This window comes from Pan paniscus, chromosome 16, assembly GCF_029289425.2.
Source record: "Pan paniscus chromosome 16, NHGRI_mPanPan1-v2.0_pri, whole genome shotgun sequence".
Taxonomy (NCBI): Eukaryota; Metazoa; Chordata; class Mammalia; order Primates; family Hominidae; genus Pan; species Pan paniscus.
Genome location: NC_073265.2, coordinates 55,799,677 through 55,825,032, shown reverse-complemented (window position 1 = coordinate 55,825,032; position 25,356 = coordinate 55,799,677). Strand labels below are relative to the sequence as shown.

The 25,356-nt window shown below is 47.0% G+C and overlaps 2 protein-coding genes across 10 annotated transcripts in view; one reads left to right on the top strand and one right to left on the bottom strand.

Moving 5' to 3' along the window:
- Window positions 1-2,658: 2,658 nt before the first annotated feature.
- On the top strand, window positions 2,659-24,352 carry LCTL (lactase like). Of its 8 annotated transcripts, XM_063596743.1 has the most exons (14): window positions 2,660-6,697; window positions 7,167-7,306; window positions 7,718-7,881; window positions 8,567-8,654; window positions 8,940-9,049; window positions 11,255-11,383; window positions 11,469-11,564; window positions 14,528-14,582; window positions 14,681-14,842; window positions 19,302-19,576; window positions 20,390-20,516; window positions 20,694-20,893; window positions 22,442-22,505; window positions 23,941-24,352. In XM_063596743.1, exons 2-14 carry the CDS (start codon window positions 7,189-7,191, stop codon window positions 24,054-24,056), a joined length of 1,704 nt encoding a protein of 567 aa, XP_063452813.1. In that variant the 5' UTR covers window positions 2,660-6,697; window positions 7,167-7,188; the 3' UTR covers window positions 24,057-24,352. The 8 variants fall into 8 exon arrangements, with proteins under 8 accessions (XP_054954185.1, XP_063452813.1, XP_054954183.1 ...); XM_055098208.2 differs by having other exon boundaries at window positions 2,660-7,306; XM_063596744.1 differs by lacking the exon at window positions 20,694-20,893 and having other exon boundaries at window positions 2,662-6,697.
- ZWILCH (zwilch kinetochore protein) overlaps window positions 22,416-25,356 on the bottom strand; it is a 45,088-nt gene continuing 42,147 nt past the window's right edge. For both annotated transcript variants that reach the window (XM_055098207.1, XM_003827996.4), the window contains exon 19: window positions 22,416-24,195. The gene's annotated coding sequence lies outside the window, so the exon portion shown is untranslated. The remainder of the gene's footprint in view (window positions 24,196-25,356) is intronic.

The window sequence follows — 25,356 nt, the reverse complement described above, 5'->3', positions numbered from 1 at the left end:
GTTTCACCATGTTGGCCAGGCTGGTCTCGAACTCCTGACCTCAGGTGATCCGCCCACCTCGGCCTCCCAAAGTGCTAGGATTACAAGCATGAGCCACCGCACCCAGCCACAATTCTTTCAATGTTTCTGTATGTTTGGATATTTCATCATAAAAAGTTGAGGGCTCTGAGAAATTAAGTGGGCTTTGGGAGTTATCATCCACACCCAGAAGACTAAAAGTTGTGAGTTTTGTCCACAGAGTCAGAGCTGGCAGCAGGCCTCAAAACTGGCTGAACCCCAGCATGTTTCCCATAGGCAGTGATGGGCTCAGAGGTGCAGAGCTGTGGCTTTAGCAGAGTAGAAGCAGAGAGGCCTGGCTCCCCACAGAGCCACAGCCTCCCAGGGTTTTGGTGTCGCCCAGTCAAAGCTCTCAGACCATAGAAGTCCTGTGCCAGGCCATCAGGGAGCGTCTGCCCTTGAGGCTCTGCGCCCCAGACATAACGCCCTTGCAAGTGGCAGCACTGGACTTCAGCCTGGACAGTGTGATGGTGTGGATGAGGGATCCTTTATGGGGGCTTTCCTCTGTGCCAGGCACTCTGTATTACATCCGTCATGTCATTTAACATTCAAATGACCCTGTGTAGGAGATACTATCATCATCCTCTTTTATACATTAAAAACAGGGCCCAAAGAAGGGCAGTAACTTGTTTGTAACCACTCAACTGGCAAATGCTGAGCTGGGATTCAGTGTCTTATTTGGCTCGAGTCCTTGACCCTAACCACTGCTCTCTTCCACTCCACCTGCTGCCCTCTCTTGTTCCTTCCCCTTTCCTCCTCACCACCCTCACCTTCAGAGGCCTGTCCAGACAATTCGTCTCTGCTCCACCCTCAGAAGAAAGCTCAGTAGAAATTCTAAGCTTAAGCCCTGTATTAGCTCATTCTCACACTGCTATAAAGAAATGCCCAAGACTAGGCCGGGCGCGGTGGCTCATGCCTGTAATCCCAGCACTTTGGGAAGCCGAGGCGGGCAGATCACAAGGTCAGGAGATCGAGACCATCCTGGCTAACATGGTGAAACCCCGTCTCTACTAAAAATACAAAAAATTAGCCGGGCATAGTGGTGGGCGCCTGTAGTCCCAGCTACTCGGGAGGCTGAGGCAGGAGAATGGCGTGAACCCGGGAGGTGGAGCTTGCAGTGAGCCGAGACTGCGCCACTACACTCCAGCCTGGGCGACAGAGCCAGACTCCATCTCAAAAAAAAAAAAAAAAAAAAAAAGAATTGCCCAAGACTTGGTAATTTATAAAGAAAAGAGGTTTATTGGACTCACAATTCCACATGGCTGGAGAGTCCCCAGGAAACTTACAATCATAGTGGAAGGGGAAGCAAGGTAAGTCTTACATGGGCAGCAGGAAGAGGAACTGTCAGACATGTATAAAACCATCAGATCTTGTGGGAACTCCCTCACTATCATGAGAACAGCATGGGAGACACTGCCCCGATGATCAATCACCTCCCACCAGGTCTCTTGCTCGACACATGGGGATTATGGGGATTACAATTCACAATGAGATTTGGGTGGGGACACAAAGCATAACCATATCAGGCCCAAAGTACTCCTAGAAACCCCTAATCCCCTCGACTCACCCAACTCTAGGCTCTTCAAGACAGCTCTGCACCCTGGGGGCGGGGGTCCTTTCCCCAACACTCCCTGGACCCACACACATGCACACACAGGTACACATGTAGTCAAGCATGCATGCACACACACCATGACCTCCTGTTGGGTCAAGCCAGCCCCACTCTCATCCCTGCAAACCCGCTTCATCCATCCCAGCATTTTCAGGGCTGCCCCTACCAGATTCCCTGCCTACCACAAAATCAAAACCCTGAAAAAAGCCTATCACCTCTTTACTAGAATCCCAGAGCTAAGAAAGACTTCAGACATCTGTAGCCAGCCTCCTCTTCATTACTGAGGAGGAAATGAAGACCCAGCATGGGACAATGGCAGGTCCAATGTCACCCAGCAGGCAGAACTGAACCTTGTCTCCTGCCCCTTATTCTGACCCTGGGGCTTGCTCCCTTAGCTCAGGGCTGGGCAGGGCTGAATTGGGCTGCAGGGCTGGTGGTGTGAAGACTGGGGAGGTTGGGGGTGGGGGACCGAGAGACCTCCTGGAGAAGGACCAGCTCCTAGGGCCAGAGAAGAGAATTGCTGAAGCTGGGCCCAACAGTGTCTACTGGGATGATCCCGAAAGACAGGCTCTCACTTTATCGATGGGAGCCTCAGGCCCATAGAGAGGAAGTGCCTGGCACTGATCCCACAGCCAGTTCCTGGCAAGATGGAGGTGGGACTCAGTTTTCCTGAATCTCCAGTGTCCTCTCACTACCACCCCTCAATTTGCTCCTAATGATCCTGAGGCACAGAGCAGGCTGGGACCTTCTGCAGCATTCACCCTCTCTGTGCTCCCAGAATTGAGGACCAGACCCTTTGCCTTTACAAAGCCTGTCTCTAAAAGTCACAGGGCTCTGGCTATGGCCTGGGCCCCCACCTCTGCAGCCCCTTGCAGGGAGGGAAGAAAAGGAAGTTACAGAGGCCCAAGAGCCACTTAAGGCCTGGCCTCAGGGACTTTGGCCCCACTGCTGAGGGAAAGGTCTCACCCTGGCCAAGCACTGGGAGCCCAGGCCTCAGACAGGGCCTAGGCAGCTTCTGCGGAGCATGTATGGAGGAGGGGAGGGCGGGGATGGCTTAGTCTACTTGTGCTGCTATAACAAAATATCTCAGACTGGGTCATTTACAAACCAACAGAAACGTAATTCTCACAGTTCCAGAGTCTGGAAGTCCAAGATGAGGACACCAGCAGGTTTGCGTCTGGTAGGGTCTGCTCTCTGCTTCCAAGGTGGTGCCCTGTGGCTGAGCCCTCGGAGTGGATGAACACTGTGTCCTCACATGGGAGAAGGGACAGAAGGATGAAAGGGGCCCGGCAGGTTCCCTCCAGCCCTTTTATGAGGTCACTAATCCTGTCCATGAAGGCTCCAACTCTTAATACTATCACATCGGTGATTAAGTTTCAACATATGAAATTCGGGGACACATTCAGAGCAGCGCAGGGTCTTATCCATCCTCATTCCAGCCAGAGCCAGGCTTGGAGTCCATGGGAGGAAAACAGGGCCTCAATGATGGAGGCTGTGTCTGCAGCCAGACCCCAGGCCAGCTGAGCAGCCCCTCCAACACAAACACTGGCCCTGGCTCCACCGGAAGGGGCATTTTTCAGAGATGACATCAGCTTTGCTCTTCTTTTCCTTTCTTTTATTTTCCTTTTCTTTCTTTTCTCTCTCTCTCTTTTTTTTTTTTAGACGGAGTCTCGCTCTGTCACCCAGGCTGGAGTGCAGTGGCACGATCTCAGCTCACTGCAAGCTCCGCCTCCCGGGTTCAGGCCATTCTCCTCCCTCAGCCTCCCAAGTAGCTGGAACTACAGGTGCCCGCCACCACACCCAGCTAATTTTTTTGTATTTTTTTAGTAGAGACGGGGTTTCACCATGTTAGCCAGGATGGTCTCGATCTCCTGACCTTGTGATCCACCCGCCTTGGCCTCCCAAAGTGCTGGGATTACAGGCATGAGCCACCGCACCTGGCTCTTTTCTTTTCTTTGAGATGGAGTCTCACTCTGTCACCCAGGCTGGAGTGCATTGGCACGATCTCGGCTCACTGCAACCTCTGCCTCCCGGGTTCTAGCCTCCCAAGTAGCTGGGATTACAGGCATGCGCCACCATGCCTGGCTAATTTATATATATATGTGTGTGTGTGTGTCTGTGTGTGTGTGTGCGTGTGTGTGTGTGTATATATATATATATATTTTTTTTTTTTTGAGACGGAGTTTCGCTCTTTTTGCCCAGGCTGGAATACACTAGCGTGATCTCGGCTCACCGCAACCTCCACTTCCCGGGTTCAAGTGATTCTCCTGCCTCAGCCTCCCGAGTAGCTGGGATTACAAGCATGCACCACCACACCCGGCTAATTTTATATTTTTAGTAGAGATGGGGTTTCTCCATGTTGATCGGGCTGGTCTCGAACTCCCGACTTCAAGTGATCTGCCCACCTCGGCCTCCAAAAGTGCTGGGATTACAGGTGTCAGCCACCGCGCCTGGCCATTAATTTTTATATTTTTAGTAGAGATGGGATTTCACCATGTTGGCCAGGCTGGTCTCAAACTCCTGACAGTGATCTGCTCACCTTGGCCTCCCAAAGTGCTGGGATTACAGACATGAGCCACTGCGCCAGGCCGACATCAGCTCTTAAAGTCGTATGTTTCCTGCCTACCTCAGCCCAGGGAACAGAGTCCCCAGAGCCCACTCGCCTGTTCAGCGGCCTGCTTACCCCTGAGGACACAGCCTTGCCTGGGCACTGCAGGGCAGGTGCAAGCAGAGAGAAGATACCAACCTCCCAGGTCCAGAAATACATCTCAGGGCCTTTACTCATGCTGTCCTTCCACCTGTTCCAATGCCTTCCCCACTCTGTGCCTCCACGAATGCCTGGCAAATGTCTCTGCATCATTCGTGTCCCTTCGAAGACAGCCCCACACCCCTAGTCTCTCAGTGTTCCATCCCTCCATCCATTACAGCCCGGCCACTCTGCACCACATCCAGAACCTCCCCCCTTCCCCTCCCTGCTCGCCTCCTGTCCTCATGAGACCCCCAGTTCCAGAGGTGCACAGGCCAAGTCCTATTTTACTCTGGCCAGGGCCTCTTGGGGACTCAGGAAATGTTTCTTGAGGAAAGGCTAGAGGGCAGACAGGTATGAAATCTGGTGGGGGAAATATCCTTATTGACACACTCCCATCCAATCACTACATTTTTGTAAGGGACTCAGCCCTGGCATCTACTTTGAGAATCACTCCTGTCCCCATGAATGCACCTGGGGAACGTCAGAATTTGGGAATAAAGATCTTAGTGCCTTCACCACAGGCATCACCAGGGAAAGCCCAAGGGACCTGGCCCCGTTCACTAGCTGGGCCCCCCAGGAAAGCAGCCTCCCCCCAGCCTACCCCCCAGGTGGGTGGTCTAGACCCCCACCCCACCCACCCCCTGGCCTCCCTCAGCAAACCTCCGCACAATTGCTAGGTAGCGAGGCCTGAAGGAGCTCTCTAGTTTCCTCAACCTCTAACGGTTCCAGTAATAGCACCACCCTCAGAGCAGGGCCACCACGAGGCCAGGGTCAGTCCAGACGGGGCCGGCTTTTGTCCACACAGCCGTACAAGCCTGCCCTTGCTGGAGCCTGGAACCTCCCGCCCCACTGCAGCCGAAGCTGCATCTATTGCCTTGTCTCAGGGGTTGATGAATCAATACATGAAAGCCCCTGGACCTTAGGAAGCACCCAGTCAACGTTAGCCACGGTTAGGTTCATTATTGTACTATTTCGATTTTACTCACATTATTAAGCGTCCACTAGGTGGCAGCACTAGAGGAGTGGATGCTGATGAACCAGGCTGGCCGCCTCCCGCCTCCAAGGAACCTACAAAGGGGCAGGGGACAGATACATAAACAGCTGATGTGGAAGTGCAGGGTGGGAGGGGTAAACGCAGGCTGTAGGAAAACCCAGGAACAGCCTGGACAACATAGCAAGACCCCATCTCTACAAAAAATTAGCCATGCGTGGTCGTGGGTGCCTATAGCCCCAGCTACTTGGGGTGCTGAGGTGGATCACTTGAGCCCAGGAGGTCCAGGCTGCAGTGAGCCGTGACCATGCCACTGTTTAAAAGAAAAAGAAAGAAGGAAGGAAGGAAGGAGAAAGAGAGAGAGAGATAAAGAAAAAGAAAGAAAAGAAGAAAGAAGAAAAAGAAAGAAAGAGAGAAAACAAAAAAAGAAAGAAAAGAAAACAAAATCCAGAGAACCTAGTCTGGCCTGAGGGTGCATGAATCCAGAAAGGCTTCCTGGAGGAGGTGCTACCCATTGAAGACCCAAAGGAAGAGTACAAAGAAATTAACCAACAACAAAGCCGTAAGGCCCAGTTGAGAAAGCTGTGGTGAGGGCTCAGCTGAAGGCAGGGAGGCTGGAAATTGAGCTATGTGAAGGAGGCCCTTCTGATGGGGAGGGCACTGCAGGGAAGGGAGCCACAGCAGATGAGGGCAAGAGGTGCTGAGACTACAGGGTGAGCTGTTCTAGCAGGTGGTGCTGGTTGAATGAATGAGTGAGGAAAGAAATAAATGAGGGATACAAAGAGAAAAGGCCAAGGTGGAAAAACCAACTCTATCTTTTACGGTGGGTTTTTTTTTTTTTTTTTGGCAGCTGGGACAAGTAGACAGAAACACATGGCAACATACACTGGTCCTGCGCCACCCCCAGCTTGGGACTCGAAGGACTGGGGTGTGCTGAAGGTGGCATGTCAAGCCCAGAAGGGTCCAGGAGTACCAGGTCTCCCCCTCTCCTCGGCTGCCCCTCTGTCCCAGGATGGAGAGTTGATTGATAGCTCCCCTGCCCCCCCGCCCCCCACCCAGCGCCAAGCTCCCCCAGCTGCTGACTCAGGCCCTGCCGGCCAGCTCAGCATTCCTGCCCGGCCCCCACTGAATGGAGCTATTGAAAGTTTCTGTAGCCACAGACCACACCCCCAACCAGAGCCTTCGGCTGTGCTGTGGCTCCTCTCTCAGGGGACAGTGTAGGCCCTGGGGGTCAGTTGGAGAGGGCTCTGACTGCCAGCGACTGCTCTGGGGGTGTCTGCAATCCTGGGTAAGCTGGCTGGGCTGGCACCAAAGAGGGGATTCCAGAGCGAGGGGTCTCCCTCGTGTGCAGGACGGAGGCACTGGGATGGGCAACCCCGGCTTGGGGGAGGGGTCTGCGTGTCGTTGGGAGAGCCAAAGGGCCCTGTGGGTTTTCCCACCTGCCCCCTCAGACTGGAGCTTCCCTGAGGTAAACGTGGTTTCCCCCTTAGATAGAGGCCACTCAGGGGTATGGGCTGGGTCTCCCCCATCAGACAGGAGCCAAGGTAGGGAGAAGGGATAGTTTGGAGTCTTGCCCATCAGTCTCAGAGCTCCCCAGGCACGGAAACAGCATCAGACATCCAGCCTCAGCCTCTGCTGCTGGGTCCAGATCAAGCGCCCTCCTTTCCCTTCCTCTCCCCACTTGGCCTTTGCCCTAAGCCAAGACCTGGCCATCAGCCTGGCTGCAGGGGCCTGCAGAGCCAGCTGCACTTTTTCAGGTATGGGGGAGGGCCAGGCACCATGAAGCCAGTGTGGGTCGCCACCCTTCTGTGGATGCTACTGCTGGTGCCCAGGCTGGGGGCCGCCCGGAAGGGGTCCCCAGAAGAGGCCTCCTTCTACTATGGAACCTTCCCTCTTGGTACGGCCATGCCTCTGTTCGTCTGTCTGCCTGTCTGTCTGTCGTCCACCTGCCCACTTTGGCTGACTTGACAAGGAGTTTGGTGTTCTTGCTTCCTGATTGGCAGGATGAGAAACCTACCTTTGTGTGGTTGTTCTAAAAGTTCCTAACAGATATTTTTTTTTGAAGTTACTAAAAATTACACAGATAATGTATGCTAATCAGAGCTAAAATTGTGCAAAAAATGTTTTTAATATATCTTCCCCTACCCTGCCTCATGTGCTCACACTCCTAGGAAGACAAGTCCCCAGTGGGACAGGGGCAGCGTGGTAGGGAGGGGCAGTCCCTGAGGCCTGGGAGGCACAGCCCAGAGTCCTGGCTCTGGGTGACACATGGGAGCACCTGGGACCCAGCACGGGTCTCCCCCTGCAGGCTTCTCCTGGGGCGTGGGCAGTTCTGCCTACCAGACGGAGGGCGCCTGGGACCAGGACGGGAAAGGGCCTAGCATCTGGGACGTCTTCACACACAGTGGGAAGGGGAAGGTGCTCGGGAATGAGACGGCAGATGTAGCCTGTGACGGCTACTACAAGGTCCAGGTGAGTGCGGGGTATGTGAGTGTGTGTGTGTGCGCACACGCGCACGTGCACACACATGTGAGTACATGCCTAGCTGGGAGGCAGGGAGTGACGTTTGGGGGAGCTCTGATGACAACGTCATCCCCATGCTCTGCCAAACACCCTCTACCCCAGTGCAGCCAGAGGGGGCAGGGCCAGTGGGGATGAAGGTGTGGGAGGGGCCAGGATGTGAGGTGGATGTAGGAGGAAAGGAAAGCGGGGCCTCACCTGAGCCAGTGCCTCAGGCCAAGTGAAGGGGGAGCTGAAGGGCTGATCCTACAGCCTCAGGGCCTACAGCCACAGTGGCCTGAACCCCTGGTCCCTGCTTGTGAGTTGCACCCTGTGGAGGGAGTGGGACCCGCTCATCCTCAGCACCCACTTTCCTCTCTGGATGGCTTCTTGAGGAACTCATCACCCAGGTTTACTAGGGGCACCCTGATGGACTTCTCCCAGTGCCTCCCTGTCCTGCGTTTTCTTTGACTCTTGGCGTATCCCCTGCATGAAGTGGGCAGGTGGCATCACCTCTGTTGTACAGGTGAGGAAGCAGGTTCTTCCTTGCCCACTAACAGCTACAGACAAGAGTGAGCCTCGGCCCTAGAGCCCGATGGACCCCTACCTCCCATACCCAGGGCCCAGGTGACCTGCCTCCCCACCCCTGTCTGCACAGGAGGACATCATTCTGCTGAGGGAACTGCATGTCAACCACTACCGATTCTCCCTGTCTTGGCCCCGGCTCCTGCCCACAGGCATCCGAGGTGAGCTAGGGAAGCCCCTCTTGAACCCAAGTGAGGCCCCTTCCGGCAATGTTGGCTTTGCAGGGGCACCACAGAGTCCTGGGGAGGGAGATCAGCCCATGAACGTAGTTGCTGACGGTAGCAGCTCTCACAGGTTCTGCAGGTAACTGGGCTCCCAGAATGCTGGTGGGCTGAGGGTGCCTCAGGCCTTCAAAAAGCAACAGGGCCCAGGAATGCTGCACTCCAGAAGGCCAAGGCCAAGGCCGAGGTCCTTTCTCGTAGCATCTTCTTTTATTTCACCTGCAGCCGAGCAGGTGAACAAGAAGGGAATCGAATTCTACAGTGATCTTATCGATGCCCTTCTGAGCAGCAACATCACTCCCATCGTGACCTTGCACCACTGGGATCTACCACAGGTGAGGACCTGAGCAGGCTCACAGGCCCAAAGGGGACTCAACTAAGCAGGAGGGAGCCCAGTTTGAGGACTTGGGTTGCCAAGGTGGAGCAGAGACTAGGGTCTGGATTCTGGCGCAGGACTATAAGATGCGAGTGAGTGAAAAAATCTCTCTGACTCACTGTCTTAATCCACTTTTGCTGTTGCAATGGAATGCCTGAGTCTGGGTAACTTGTAAAGAACAGGAATGTATCTTCCCACAGTTCTGGAGGCTGGGAAGTCCAAGATCAAGACACTGGCAGGTGCAGACTCTGGTGAGGCCCCAGTCTCTGCTTCCAAGATGATGCCTTGAATGCCGTGTCCCTCTTTTTATAAGGGCACCTAATCCCATTCAAGAGAGAAGAGCCCTCATGACTCAATCACCTGCCAAAGACTACACTTCCCCATACTGTTACACAGGGGATACAGTTTCAACATGAATTCCAGGGGACAGAAACATTCAAACCAAAGCACTCATGTATGGCAGGGAGGTCACACTGCTTTAATTGATGTGTGTAGTAAGTAAAAAGAGTGAATCCTTTTGTTTTCTAAAAAACTTGGCATAAAAACAAATTTTAAAAACTATAAAGATATGTCTTTTAACTAAGATCTGGCAGCCGGGCACAGTGGCTCATGCCTGTAATCCTAGCACTTTGGGGGGACGAGGTGGGTGGATCACCTGAAGTCAGGACTTCGAGACCAGCCTGGCCAACCTGGTGAAACACAGTCTCTACGAAAAATACAAAACTTAGCCAGACGTGGTGGCAGGCGCCTATAATCCCAGCTACTTGGGAGGCTAGGCAGGACAATCGCTTGAACCCGGGAAGCGAAGATTGCAGTGAGCCGAGATTATGCCATTGCACTCCAGCCTGAGCAATGAGAACGAAATTCCATCTAAAAAAAAAAAAAGATCTGGCGACATAGCATAATGAACAAGTTTAGCCTTTTTTCTACAATTTGTTTGAGCCAGTATCACAAGCACTCATATATGACCCCTGCCCCAGCAATGTCCATGAAATCACAACATGCTTCAGAACGTCACTATGTCACTGTGATTCAAGCAATATTTTCTTTCTTTCTTTCTCTTTTTTTTTTTTTTTTGACATGGAGTCCTGCTTCGTCGTCCAGGCTGGAGTGCAGTGGCATGATCTCGGCTCACTACAGCCTCCGCCTCCTGGGTTCGAGTGATTCTCCTGTCTCAGCCTCCTGAGTAGCTGGGATTACAGGCATGTGCCACCAAGCCCGGCTAATTTTTGTATTTTTAGTAAAGACAGGGTTTCGCCATGTTGGCCAGGCTGGTCTCAAACTCCTGTCTTCAGGTGATCCAGCTGCCTCAGCCTCCCAAAGTGCTAGGATTACAGGCTTGAGCCACTGCGCCTGGCCTCAGGCAATATTTTCATTCACTGGGGAGAAGGTGGTCCCATCGATGCCCTGGAAGGTTTGGGCAGGAGGTGGGAGGAAAGGGTGTTCTGATTGGAGGGCGCATGGCAAAGAGGGGGAAGCTGGGCAAGCAGTTCGGTTCAGTTAGAATTTGGGGAGCAGGTAGGAGAGGGAAGGGTTAGAGGCTGGAGAAGTGGCTTGGGGAAGACCTCGAAGGCCTCGAGTGCTGAGCTAAGATGACTGGGAACTGGGTTTATTCTGTGGGAATGGGAGCTACCAGAGTCCTCTAACTGGGCAGGAGGGCAGAGCAGGCTTTAGGGAGATGAACCTTCCAGCTTCTTCCCTGGTTGCTTTCATGAGCCTGCCCCATTAACATCCCCTCAAACCCACCAAGGAGAGCTGGACAGGTAGTCTCGATACAGTGACAAGTCTTGGGAGAATTCTGCCGTCATGGGTAGATGCCTTTGGTTGGGAAAGCCCTCTGCCGAAGAAGGCAGACCCTGCCCCAAGGCTTCTAGGAGCTTTCTGACATCTGTGTGGCCCTCAAAATCCTCATCAGAGTGTTCATCCCAGCATCAGATCTCATTTCTCCAGAACTTAGATCTAAGATGCTTCCCCATTATTAGGCCCCTTTCCCCTGGCAATTTTTCTTAAATATTCAATCCATCCAGTTCTTTCTAAGCATAAGAGTCCCAGTCTCCCTGTGCGGCCTCCCTCCTGTTTGTCTGAGGACTGTCACACAGCTTATCTCCACATTTAAACTGCTTTGCGGTTCATTCATGGGGCATCTGCTTCTCTGTGTTCACAGCTGCTCCAGGTCAAATACGGCGGGTGGCAGAATGTGAGCATGGCCAACTACTTCAGAGACTACGCCAACCTGTGCTTTGAGGCCTTTGGGGACCGTGTGAAGCACTGGATCACGTTCAGTGATCCTCGGGTAAGCAGGGCCCCTCCAGGTGGGAGAATGTGACACTCCCTGCCACTTCTTATGGATCCTGTGGTCCTGCTTGCTGTCCCTATAGGCAATGGCAGAAAAAGGCTATGAGACGGGCCACCATGCGCCGGGCCTGAAGCTCCGCGGCACTGGCCTGTACAAGGCAGCACACCACATCATTAAGGTGAGGCGGGTCCTTCTGGTGGAGGAACAGCCTCAGGGTCAGCTCAGCCTGCCCCAGGGGCTCTAGCCTGGGCTTGGTCCTCTGCCGCTCCACCTCCGAGTCAGCATACTCCATAGCACCTTCCCTTCTGTGACGATTTACGGAGGGCGTGTTCTGTCATTCAGGGCGCTGGGGGACACTATGGCTGAGCCGTTATAGCGACTCCCAAGAGCTTACAGCCTAGCCAAGGGGACATCCATGTGGAAATGCGTCAACTACAAGTCCAAGCTGTGACAGGAGGAAGAAGGGGTGTGACAGCGAGCCAGGGGTTAAAATCTTCAATGAATCAGTAGAAGTAACTGGGGTTGATCAAGGACAGCAGTAAGAGGAGTTAGAAGTGGTCATCAGAGTGTGGACTTCAAAGTCCACACTGGGAATTTTGAAGGGGGAAGGAAAACTAGTTTGGAAGCAGTGATAATGAGCAGGCAGACTCCACCTTACTCCCAGCTCAGAGGTATGTGGAGTGTGATGGAACAAATGGCCTCTGCTTGAAGGAGCTGCAGCGGAGGTGCTCTTAGGGCCAGCAGGCATCAGTCACACAAGAGAGTAAAGGGGCCATTCGGAGAAGATGCTGCAGGAAGGAAGGGCTACTGGAAAGCCTTGTCGCTGGGGAGGGAATTGGGTCACATTACAGGACACGTATGAGGGTATACATGATGGTAACTAGAGAACAGGGATACGAGGCATGCGGGATTGGCCCCAAAGGACACTTAGCGGAAGGTGGACAATCTGTCTAAGCTGGAAGGCAAGGAACCACTGGGTGACATTCCAGATCCCCAAACTCATATCAGGGAGAACATTTTCTCATTTTTTCTACATTAGGCTTATGATTTCTTAAACTGTGAATATTTAAAGGGCAGAGCTCTCAAGATTTTTTTTTTTTGAGACTGAGTCTTGCTCTGTCACCCAGGATGCAGTGAAGCGGCGTGATCTCGGCTCACTGCAACCTCCGCCTCCCGGGTTCAAGCGATTCTCCTGCCTCATTCTCCCAAGTAGCTGGGACTACAGGCGTGCACCACCACACCCGGCTAATTTTTGCATTTTTGATAGAGACAGGGTTTCACCATGTTGGCCAGGCTGGTCCTGAACTCCTGACTTCAGGTGATTCCCTTACCTCGGCATCCCAAAGTGCTGAGATTGTAGGCATGCGCCATAGCGCCCCGCCTCAAGATATTTTTAATATTAAACATGGAAGTCATTTTCTGGGCCTTCTTATCCATCAAAAGTAGTGAGCTGAAGAGATGCGATTATTTATTTATTTAGAGACAGATTCTCGCTCTGTCGCCCAGGCTGGAGTGCAGTGGCACGATCTCGGCTCACTGCAACCTCTGCCTCCTGGGTTCAAATGATTCTCCTGCCTCAGCTTCCTGAGTAGCTGGGATTACAGGCATACGCCACCACACCCGGCTAATTTTTTTGAATTTTTAGTAGAGACAGGGTTTCACCATGTTGGCCAGGCTGGTCTCCAACTCCTGACCTCGTGATCTACCCACCTTGCCCTCCCAAAGTTTTGGGATTACAGGTGTGAGCCACCACACCCGGCCTGAAGAGATGTGATTCTGATATTGTGTTGACATGTTCCACTTCATCAGACAATACCATGATTCACTTGGTTATTGCTGGTTGGCAAAAGGAATTATAAGGAAAGAAGTCTGATAAATACAGGTTCTCTGTGAGTAACAAACAAAACAACCCCAAATTCTATAGCCTTCAGATATTCAGGTCTTCTAAATTGGTACTTCTCAAATTTTAACAAGCATCAAAATAATTTAATAAATGATTACTGAGCCAGGTGTGGTGGCACATGCCTGTTGTCCCAGCTATTTGAGAGGCTTGAGTAGGAGGGATGATCACTTGAGCAGGAGGATCACTTGAGCCTAGGAGTTTAATTCCAGCCTAGACAACAAGCAAGACCCCATCTCAAGAAAAAAAAAAAAAAAACAAGCTTATTAAAGCACAGATTGCTGGCCAGGCACAGTGGCTCACGCCTGCAATTCCAGCACTTTGGGAGGCTGAGGTGGGCAGATTGCTTGAGGTCTGGAGTTCGAGATCAGCCTGACCAACATGGAGAAACCCCATCTCTACTAAAAGTACAAAAATTAGCCAGGTGTGGTGGTGGGTGCCTGTAGTCCCAGCTACTCAGGAGGCTGAAGCAGGAGAATGGCTTGAACCTGGGAGGCAGAGGTTATAGTGAGCCAAGATTGTACCACTGCACTCCAGCTTGGGCCACAGAGCGAGACTCCATCTCAAGATAAAAAAAAAAAAAAAAAAAAACACACACACACACACACAAAAACCACAGATTCTTGGGCCCCGCTTTGAGTTTCTGATTCAGTAGGTCTGGCAAGGGCCCATGGATTTGCATGTCTATTAAGTTCCCAGTGGATCCTGATGACCTTGGTCTGGAGATCACACACCGATAATCACTGTTCTAGATTACTTTCCATCTTTCTTAGGTGTTGACTTACCCAAGCGTGGTGGCTAGCTGAAATAGCCTCAGGCAGGCCAGCGGGTCACTGGTAGAATATGAAGAGAAGGCAGGTTGGTGTGTTTTAGATTCCATTTCTCAAGACTATTTCAAACACTTGGTATTTTCCTAACTTACTGAGCTCCTCTGAGGAAAGTACTGCCTAGTTGCTACTGAGGACTAAGAGGAACAAAACAGGAAACTTTAGCAAAAATCTTAAAAACGATAAATAACAACAAAAAGTTGTTTGAGCCAGACTTACATCAAGTTTCATTTACAATATAAAGAAAATAAGTGCCTCAAGAAGTTAAAGGAAGGAAGACTGGATCGGGATAAACAAGGCTGGATTGATGAAAATAATAGCTCTAAAGTTAGGAAGCAAAGAAAGGCCACTCAGATTGAAAGGGAGGAAATGGACGGGCCAGGTACCTACGATGAATTTCTGCTCCCCTTTCAGGCCCACGCCGAAGCCTGGCATTCTTATAACACCACGTGGCGCAGCAAGCAGCAAGGTGAGCTGTGGCCCCACACGTGTACCCAGGACAGCCAAGTGCCCGGAGCAGCAATGGCACGCCCACTCCCCACTCCCTTTTCTTTCTTTTCTTTTAAGGTCTGGTGGGAATTTCATTGAACTGTGACTGGGGGGAACCTGTGGACATTAGTAACCCCAAGGACCTAGAGGCTGCCGAGAGATACCTACAGTTCTGTCTGGGCTGGTTTGCCAACCCCATTTATGCCGGTGACTACCCCCAAGTCATGAAGGACTACATTGGTGAGCCCAGTCTCATTTTAAACTGCAGATACTAGGGCAAGTTATTGAGCCCATGTGAAACAAGCAAAAGGCAGGGGGATGAAGAGCTCATTGGGCCTGGGTGAGGTACTCAAGGGATAATCCAGACTCAAAAGAATTGAGAACCAGACATTTGAATTGGCAGGGAGGAACCCTAGACCTCTCAATTTCCCTAGACTTGGAAACTGAGAATTTTCAGAACTCAGGGAAGAAAGTGGTGGTCTTTGGGCTGGTCTCTCTTATGTTCTGCTGCCCTGCCCTTCCTCCACCCCACTTTAACTGCAGTCAAGCAGGAGAGAGGTCAGACACAGTCATGGGCCTGTGTCACTTCTATTGTCGGTTCTTTCTGTCAATGGAGAAATGCTTTCCAAGCTCCAGTTTCCACAGTGTTGGAGAAGAGAATAAACACAAGTAAGGCTTACAGGGATATATCAATTTGGATGTTTTTAACTGCCACGTAACAGAAAATTCTACCTAAAAATGACTTGAAGTAGGGAATTTATCATCTCACCTGAGCCCAGGGAAGGGTGATGCAGGGCTAGGTAATCTAGCCTTCAGGGGTGCCCTTGAGGACCCAGGCTCATTCCATCTTTCCACTCTGGCACCTTCAGTTAGCCCATCAACCAATCCCCATGGCCACAAGATGACTGCAGCAACCCCAGGCATCGCATCTTTACACGTCAACACCCAAAGACAGAAAAAGGGAATCGCTCTGTCATAATAAGTTCTGGGGTGGGCTTTCTTGGCCATTTTTTCCCCAATTTTTTTTTATTGTGGCAAAATACACATAAAATGTACCTGTGTTGCCATTTTTAAGTGTACAGTTCAGTGGTATAAAATACTTTCATAATGTGCAACCATCACCACCATCCATCTCCAGAACACTTCATCTTGCAAAACTGAAACTTTGCCAAGTCCCTGACAACCACGATTCCACAGTCTCTGATTTTGACTAAGTAGCTCATATAAGTGGAATCATACAGTATTTGTCTTTGTGTGACTGGCTTGTTTTACTTAGCATAATGTCCTCAAGATTCATCCATTTTGTAATATGTCACAATTTCCTTCCTTTTTAAGGCTGAATAATATTCCATTGTCAGCCGGGCACAGTGGCTCAAGCCTGTAATCCCAGCACTTTGGGAGGCCGAGGTGGGCAGATCACCTGAGGTCAGGAGTTTGAGACCAGCCTGACCAACATGGAGAAACCCCGTCTCTACTAAAAGTACAAAAGTTAGCTGGGCGTGGTGGTGGGCCACTGTAATCCCAACTACTTGGGAGGCTGAGGCAGGAGAATCACTTGAACCTGGGAGGTGGAGGTTGCAGTGGGCCGAGATCTCGCCACTGCACTCCAGCCTGGGTGATAGAGTGAGACTCCATCTCAAAAAAGAAAAAAAATTTCCATTGTCTGTATATATCATATTATGCTTATTCATTCATCCATCAATAGACACTTAGGTTGCTTCCATGTTTAGCCATTGTGAATAATGCTAAAAACACGGGTGTACAAATATCTCAAGATCCAGCTTTCAGTTATTTGGGGAATATACCCAGAAGTAGAATTGCTGGGTCATATGAAAATTTCCATTTTTATTTTTTTTTTAAGGAAGCATCGTACTGTTTTCAACAGTGGGTGTACCATTTTACATTCCCAGCAACAATACACAAGGGTTCCAATTACTCCACATCCTTGCCAACACTTGTTATTTTGCTTAATAATGGCTATCCCAATGGGTGTGAGGTTGTATCTCACTGCAGTTTTGATTTGTGTTTCCCTAATGATTAGTAAGAGCATCTTTTCATGTGCTTATACATCTGTAGATCTTCTTTAGAAAAAATGCCAATTCAAGTTCTTTGCCCATTTTTGAATTGGGTTGTTTTTGTTGTTGAGTTTTGGGAATTCTCTACATATCTTTTTATCACATATATGATATGCAAATATTTCCTCCCATTCTATGTGGGTTTTTTATTGTTGCTAGTGTCTTGATTCCCAAATTTTAAAAAATTTCATCAAGTCCAATTTGTCTATTTATGTTTGCTTCTTTTGCCTATTTTTGTTGCCTGTGATTTTGGTGTCAGAGTCAAGATATAACTGCCTAATTAATTGTCATGGTGCTTTTGCTCTATGTTTTCTTTTTCTTTCTTTCTTTTTTTTTTATTTTTGAGACAGAGTCTCGCTCTGTTGCCCAGACTGGAGTGCAGTGGTGCGATCTCAGCTCACTGCAACCTCTGCCTCCCAGGTTCAAGTGATTCTCCTGCCTCAGCCTCCCAAGTACCTGGGATTACAGGCACCTGCCATCATGCTCAGCTAATTTTTGTATTTTTGTAGAGATGGGGTTTCACCATGTTCGAAACTTTGGGAGAGTGAGATGGAGCAAGACTCCATCTCAAAAAAAAATGTTTTTAATTAAAATTAAAAATTCATTCCTTCGGTCACTATATTTTAATAGCCATATACAGCTAGGGGCTATTGTATCAGTGCAAGGACAATGACGATAGCTGGTGGTTTTTCTTAAGTCACTAAATGTAACTGAAATAATGTGCCAATATTTTATTTGCTTTATGCTAATATCTTAAGGGTATTTAATAACACAAACTTTGTATTCATTTTATCTAAACTATTATCCTCTTTGGAACTATTCTTATGGTTATATTTTAGATCAATTCAGGGAAAATGTTGTTTTTCTTGATTTATATATTAAAAGTCTTTTTTGTATAGATTACACCTGGACATGTTTCAAATTTTTTAAAGTACAAAAAATATGAAGTAAAAAGTCAGGCCTCTCTCTCGCCCTCCCCAGAAGCAAGTATACTTCCAGAGATGGATTGTGCATGTGGTCAGTGTATGTGCTTATGATTACACGCAACATTCTGAAGCTTTTTTTTCACTGAAACCTATATCCTGGCAAGCTTTCCATATCGCTATAGAAAGTGCCACCTCATTTGTTCTAAAGGCTGCATAGTGTTGTACCGATGGATGTTTCATCATTTTCATAACCAGACCCTATTGACAGACATTTAGGTTGTTTCCAATCTTTTGCCACTCAATCTACAATGAAGATCCTTGTACAAACATCCCTTTACATGTGTGAGTAAAGTGTAAACAGATTTGGAATTGGTCAATGAAAGGACATATGCTTTTACAACTTTGAAAGATGGGACAAAGATAGGACATACCATCACTGGCCTTCCAGTTCCCTTCCCAAAGGCAGCTAAAATTACACATTTTTATTTTTTATTTTTTGAGATGGAGTTTTGCTCTTGTTGCCCAGGCTGGAGTACAATGGCGTGATCTTGGCTCACTGCGACCTCTGCCTCCTGGGTTCAAGTGATTCTCCTGCCTCAGCTTCCTGAGTAGCTGGGATTACAGATGCCCACCACCAAGCCGGCTACTTTTTTTTTTTTTTTTTTTTTTTTGAGACAGTCTTGCTCTGTCGCCCAGGCTGGAGTGCAGTGGCGTGATCTCGGCTCACTGCAACCTCCACCTCCCGGCTTCAAGCGACTCTCCTGCCTCAGCCTCCCAAGTAGCTGGGATTACAGGCATGCACCACCACCCCTGGCTAATTTTTGTATTTTTAGTAGAGATGGGGTTTCACCATGTTGGTCAGGCTGATCTCAAGCTCCTAAACATCGTGATCTGCCCCCCTCGGCCTCCCAAAGTGCTGGAATTACAGGTTTGAGCCACCGCTCCTGGCCAATTTTTTGTATTTTTAGTAGAGACAGGGTTTCACCATGTTAGCCAGGCTGGTCGCGAACTCCTGATCTCAAGTGATCCACCTGCCTCAGCCTCCCAAAACGCTGGAATTACAGGCGTGAGCCATTGCACCCGGCCAAATTACCCATTTTTAATGTAAGGAACAATATAGGAGCCCAACTCTACTTTTTCTCCAGATGGCTACACACCACTTACTGAGTAACCTGTGAAAATACAACTTTTTTTTTTTTTTGAGATGGAGTCTCGCTCTGTCACCCAGGCTGGAGTGCAGTGGCGCGATCTTGGCTCACTGCAAGCTCCACCTCCTGGATTCACGCCAGTCTCCTGCCTCAGCCTCCCAAGTAGCTGGGATTACAGGCGGCTGCCACCACACCCGGCTAATTTTTTGTATTTTTAGTAGAGACGGGGTTTCACTGTGTTAGCCAGGATGGTCTCGATCTCCCGACCTTGTGATCTGCCCGCCTCAGCCTCCCAAAGTGCTGGGATTACAGGCGTGAGCCACCACGCCGGCCTGAAAATACTATTTTTAAGCAATATAAACTTATAAATATTTTGGACAGTATTGAAATTTCAAAAATTCCACTTTGGATGGCTAAGTGCATGCACTTCCCATGCAGATGAATCCTAAAGCCCACCATTTATGTCAAGATGTCACTATCGTCATGATACATAACACAGTGATTGGGAGAAAATAAGGCTTTGTTAAATTCTACTTTTCTCTCTCAAAAGGAAGAAAGAGTGCAGAGCAAGGCCTGGAGATGTCGAGGTTACCGGTGTTCTCACTCCAGGAGAAGAGCTACATTAAAGGCACATCCGATTTCTTGGGATTAGGTCATTTTACTACTCGGTACATCATGGAAAGGAACAACCCCTCCCGCCAGGGGCCCAGCTACCAGAACGATCGTGACTTGATAGAGCTGGTTGACCCAAACTGGCCAGATCTGGGGTCTAAATGGCTATATTCTGTGCCATGGGGATTTAGGAGGCTCCTTAACTTTGCTCAGGTGATTATCACATTCAGCTATTCAAAGGACATTTAGACTTGAATTCATGTTCTCACAGCTTAAGCTCAGGTGCCTACATTAGAAAGTTAATAAAACAAAATAAACCTAGTTACTCATACTTCAGAGGCCACTAAATGTAGGCCTTACAGACTCATGTCTACCATGCATAACCATTTGCATGTATATAACTTTAGCTAAAAAATTCATATCCCACATTTATTTTGCTGTCCTTCACACCTAAACTGGAATATGTGGCAAAGAACAAGACCAAAGTACATGTCCCCTCCAACAATTTTTTTTTTTTTTTTTTTTTTTGAGACAGTCTCACTCTGTCACCCAGGCTGGAGTGCAGTGGCATGATCTCGGCTCACTGCCACCTCTGCCTCCCAGGTTCAAGTGATTTCCTGCCTCAGCCTCCTAAGTAGCTGGGATTACAGGCGTATGCCACCACGCCTGGCTAATTTTTGTATTTTTAGTAGAGACAGGTTTTCACCATGTTGGCCAGGCTGGTCTCAAACTCCTGACCTTAGGTGATCTGCCCACCTTGGCCTCCCAAAGTGCTGGGATTACAGGCGTGAGCCACCGCACCTGGCAACAATGTTCATTTATTGAGAAATACATTCTTTATAAGAACCTGTCTCCTGCCTACATTAGTCTCTAAATAAACATGTTATCTGACATCTACTAAATGCCAAAATACACTTGATTAGAATGTGGCAGGCTTGAATATGTGTTCCTATATGAGCCTCTGACTCAGAAACCTACCTGTAGGTCAGAATTTTTAAGATATTTGTTGCTATGACTCACTTTCAGACTCAATACGGTGATCCTCCCATATATGTGATGGAAAATGGAGCATCTCAAAAATTCCACTGTACTCAATTATGTGATGAGTGGAGAATTCAATACCTTAAAGGATACATAAATGAAATGCTAAAAGGTGAGACACAAACCAAGATTGTCTGCAGTTTTCCCGTTTGAGACAAAATGTGATTAACACACGATCAACTGAAACTTGCTTCTAAATCTCATAAATGAAAACATTTTAACATTATCTTCAGTTTTATTTTTCTAAGTAAATGAAATATATTTAAAATGGAATAAAATGTCTTTGCAGCTATAAAAGATGGTGCTAATATAAAGGGGTATACTTCCTGGTCTCTGTTGGATAAGTTTGAATGGGAGAAAGGATACTCAGATAGATATGGATTCTACTATGTTGAATTTAACGACAGAAATAAGCCTCGCTATCCAAAGGCTTCAGTTCAATATTACAAGAAGATTATCATTGCCAATGGGTTTCCCAATCCAAGAGAGGTAGGCCTAATTATTAATGTTATCTGTTCTGAACTTTAGGAAGAGCTAGATAGCTGGAACACACAAAGAACTTGGCAAGTTTCTCTTCTCTTTCCTCCATGAAAGAGGACGGGGCATGCGGCATGGCCCTTTATTTCACCTTTGCTCATTTGCTTAGAATGGAGCAAGCATGATGTAAACTTCAATCTAAGGGCACTACCAGAGGTTATGAAGGAGTTCCGTTTGCTTTAAGTTATGATAGGGCAAAAACAATAGAGACTTATAGTTAAATGTTATTCTAAATCTCGTGTCTTTTTTTTTTTTTTTTTGAGACAGAATCTCACTCTGTCGCCAGGTTGGAGTGCAGTAGTGCGATCTCGGCTCACTGCAACCTCCGCCTCTTGGGTTCCAGCGATTTTCCTGCCTCAGCCTCCTGAGTAGCTGGGATTACAGGGGCATGCCACCACGCCCAGCTAATTTTTGTATTTTTAGTAGAGATGGGGTTTCACCATATTGCCCAGAATGGTCTCTATCTCTTGACCTCGTGATCTGCCCACCTCACCTCCTAAAGTGCTGGGATTACAGGCGTGAGCCACCGCGCCTGGCCTAAATCTTGTGTCTTAATGCAAACAAATACTACCTATTCTTCAACATATATTTAAAAAGTTAAGTAAATCAAATGTATAATTATCATATCATTTTCATCTATTTTCCAGCCAAGCAGCAGAGCCATACACACACACTGGCTTCAAAATGAGATCTAAAGTAATCAAACTTAGTAATCCTTTAGCATCTACCAAACATTTTCAATAACCTGAAAACTTTTCCAGCAGCTCTCTATTCTCTGTTGCTGCACCTATTGGTAGGGAATATAAACTGTAATCTCGAGTGTCTTGGCCAGGTACGGTGGCTCATGCCTGTAACCCCAGCACCTTGGGAGGCTGGAGTGGGAGGACTGCTTGGGACCAAGTGTTCAAGACCAGCCTGGGCAACATAGCAAGATCTCATTTCTACAAAAATTTAAAAATCAGCTGGATGTGGTGATGCGCCTGTAGTCCCAGCTGACTACAGAGACTGAGGTGTGAGGATCACTTGAGCCCAAGAATTTGAGGCTGCAGTGAGCTATGATTGCTCCACTGCACTCCCGCCTGGGCAACAGAGCAAGACTCTGTTTCTAAAAAATGAAATAAAATAGAGTGTCTTAATAAAAATAATTTTAAAAAGTAAATTTCACTTGTTTACCAAAACTATTTTAAGGTGAGCCCCGTAGGACTATTAAATGGAAGCAGTGACTAAAAACCATAAGGCATTTGCTACTTCTACATTATTAGAAAAGCACTAGATTGTACACTCCTCATGAATAAAGACTGTTCTTTGACTCCCTCACTATGATGTACATGGATGTACAGTAAATATTAACTAATTTAAACTACAAAATGATTTAAAAACATAAACTACAGATAGATTTTTAAAAATATTTACTTTTACCCCACATTTATTTCAAAAATGATTTGAAACAGCAAAAAATTAGTCTAAGACAACATTACTTATCAAGTGGGTTTTTATTAGGTGGAAAGTTGGTACCTCAAAGCTTTGGAAACTTGCTCTATCAACAATCAGATGCTTGCTGCAGGTGAGTCAGTATATTTCAATGTTTTCCTTTAATAATTAAACTAAATAATTATACATATCATTTTCAAAATCTCAAAATGTGGCTCTACTTGAAGTCAATCTTCCAAAACTACTTATGATTAAAATCAGGTTTCTTCGAAGCAATGTCAAATTTCTATTTCTAAGCATTTTAAAGCATCTAATCTACCATGAAAGATAAACATTTTATCCATTTTATCCATTCAAGTTTTATTCTTTCAGAATCATACCTATAAATTTATATACCTACTATTTTTGTTATAGTGGGCTTGGGCAAGGAGAGGAAAAGCCAACCACTATACCAACTGGGATGAAGGAAAAAAGAATACTTGAGATCTTATATTTGTTCATTCGGCAAGCAATTATTAAGCACTCACTATTTGCCAGGGAATGTTTAAGTCATGAGATATAGCCAGGAACAAAACAAGGTCCCTATCTTCATAGAAGACATCATTTCCTATGTAATGGGGTCTAAAAGGATCAGAGATGTCGAATAACAAAGATGCAACTATGCATCAAGAAATGCCTACACATATCATTTGTTTCTTTGAATTTTATCTTTATTTCTCCATAAGGGCAATCAGAGAAATATGCTTTCCTTTTTAACAAGCTCATCTTTAATGTGGTAGCAAAGATAGAAGGTGCGAGACCAAATCTTACCAAACTAGCTATTTTTACAGGCCAATAAAGCAACATGCACTCCCCCTCAACAAATTTAAATAATCAGGCAATACTAAGAATGTATATTCCATTAAACTAAAATAAACAAGGTTGAAATGTGGTACAGAATTCACTGATGAGCCTGTGAACTCCACGTGAGGATGTCCAGTGCCTTATTTATCTCAGTAACCAGAGTACCCAGCACACAAGATAAAAGTGGGTATTACCTAAGTGGCCACTATTTTATTAATAATGCACATAACATATGCTTATCATTAACTCTTAAAAAGATTATTATTTAACTATACAAGAACTACCATACAACATTTCAACATACAAGTTCCTATACTTCTTAAGATACACAATAATATTTTGAAAGATTGGAAATGTTTCCCAAGGACTTTCCTATCACAAATCCCCCCCAGTAAAAATTATAGGAACTGTGGAATATGGCTGCTAATATTCTGAGATGAATTTAGAAAGTATAAGTATTGAGAGATGGACTTTATTATAGCACCTGTAGAAGAACCAAATTCAGGCATTTATCCCATATTTTCTGAAATATTTACAAAGCTCTTATAACATTTTCAAATAACATTTAATTTACTAAGTTCTATTTCATGGCAAATAAGAATCAGAAAATTTGAGGATGCTATTTTTTAAGTTTTTCCAATACAGTTAAAGCTTTTGGGATAAAGCTGTATTTACTAAAATGATCCTGTTCTCATTTGCGGTGCTCGTTATCTTTGTCATTTCAGAGCCCTTGCTAAGTCACATGCAAATGGTTACGGAGATCGTGGTACCCACTGTCTGCTCCCTCTGTGTCCTCATCACTGCTGTTCTACTAATGCTCCTCCTGAGGAGGCAGAGCTGAGACAGGATTATCAATTTTGGAGCTTCATAAGAGAATCTTCAGGATCTTCCTCCCTTTTCTGCTTTGAGGGTTTCCATATATTGCTGTTTTCAGGTTCTACAATAATTACCTTTTTTTCTCTTTCTCTTTTTGGCTTGTGCTGGGATTTAAGAATTAGAAAATAAAAATAAGCAGAAATTAAAAAAAAAAAAAAACACTTGTAATCTCACCCCTCCTAAAGTTAATGTTAAGATTTTGCTGTATATAATGAATGTATATTATGAATTATTTACAAAAATGGCATCATAGTATACAAACTGTTGTGACTTGATTGTTTATCACTCTAAAATCTGTCCGGAAATATTACTTTAATGTTCAAATGATTGCCATCTCAGCACTGTCCCATACCTGATAGATAAAATCAATCTGGCCGGGCACAGTGGCTCACACCTGTAATCCCAGCACTTTGGGAGGCTGAGGCTGGTGAATCACTTGAGGCCAGAAGTTTGAGACCAGCCTGGCCAACATGGTTAAACCCTGTCTCTACTAAAAATACAGAAACTAGCTGGGCATGGTGGCGGGCACCTGTAATCCCATTTACTCGGGAGGCTGAGGCAGGAGAATCGCTTGAACCTGGGAGGTGAAGGTTGCAGTGAGCTGAGATCACACCACTGCACTCCAGCCTGTGCAACAGAGCAAGACTCCATTTCAAAAGAGAAAAGAAAAGAAATCTATAGATAACAATCCTTCCAGGTTGTAAATATTATTAGCCAACCACAGAAAAGCATGAAGTGGGTACCAAGTAAATGAGCACGTACACTCTTCTGACACTTTAGTCTGAATTTAGTCTGACAACTCTGACTAAATTCAACTTACTTTAGTCAATGAAATACCTCAAAGAAATATTACATGTTTATTTTTTATTTATCTTCTAGGTAACTCAATATCGTGTTTTTTATAATAAAGATTCATTTTACTCTTAACTATGTTAAAATGCTAAAATTAATTAATTTCCATTTATTTGGGGATAAAACATGGCTTAGGAACAATCTCATGCATTTTTCTCATTATCTGATTTTACTTAATACTGTTTCTGAAACCAAAAAAGAGTAAGACAGTAGAAAATGTCTCTACTAAAAATACAAAAAATTAGCCAGGCGTGGTGGCAGGCGCCTGTAGTCCCAGCTACTTGGGAGGCTGAGGCAGGAGAATGGCATTGAATCTGGGAGGCGGAGCTTGCAGTGAGCCGAGAGAGCGCCACTGCACTCCAGCCTGGGTGACAGAACGGGACTGTGTCTCAAAAAAAAAAAAAAAAAAAAAG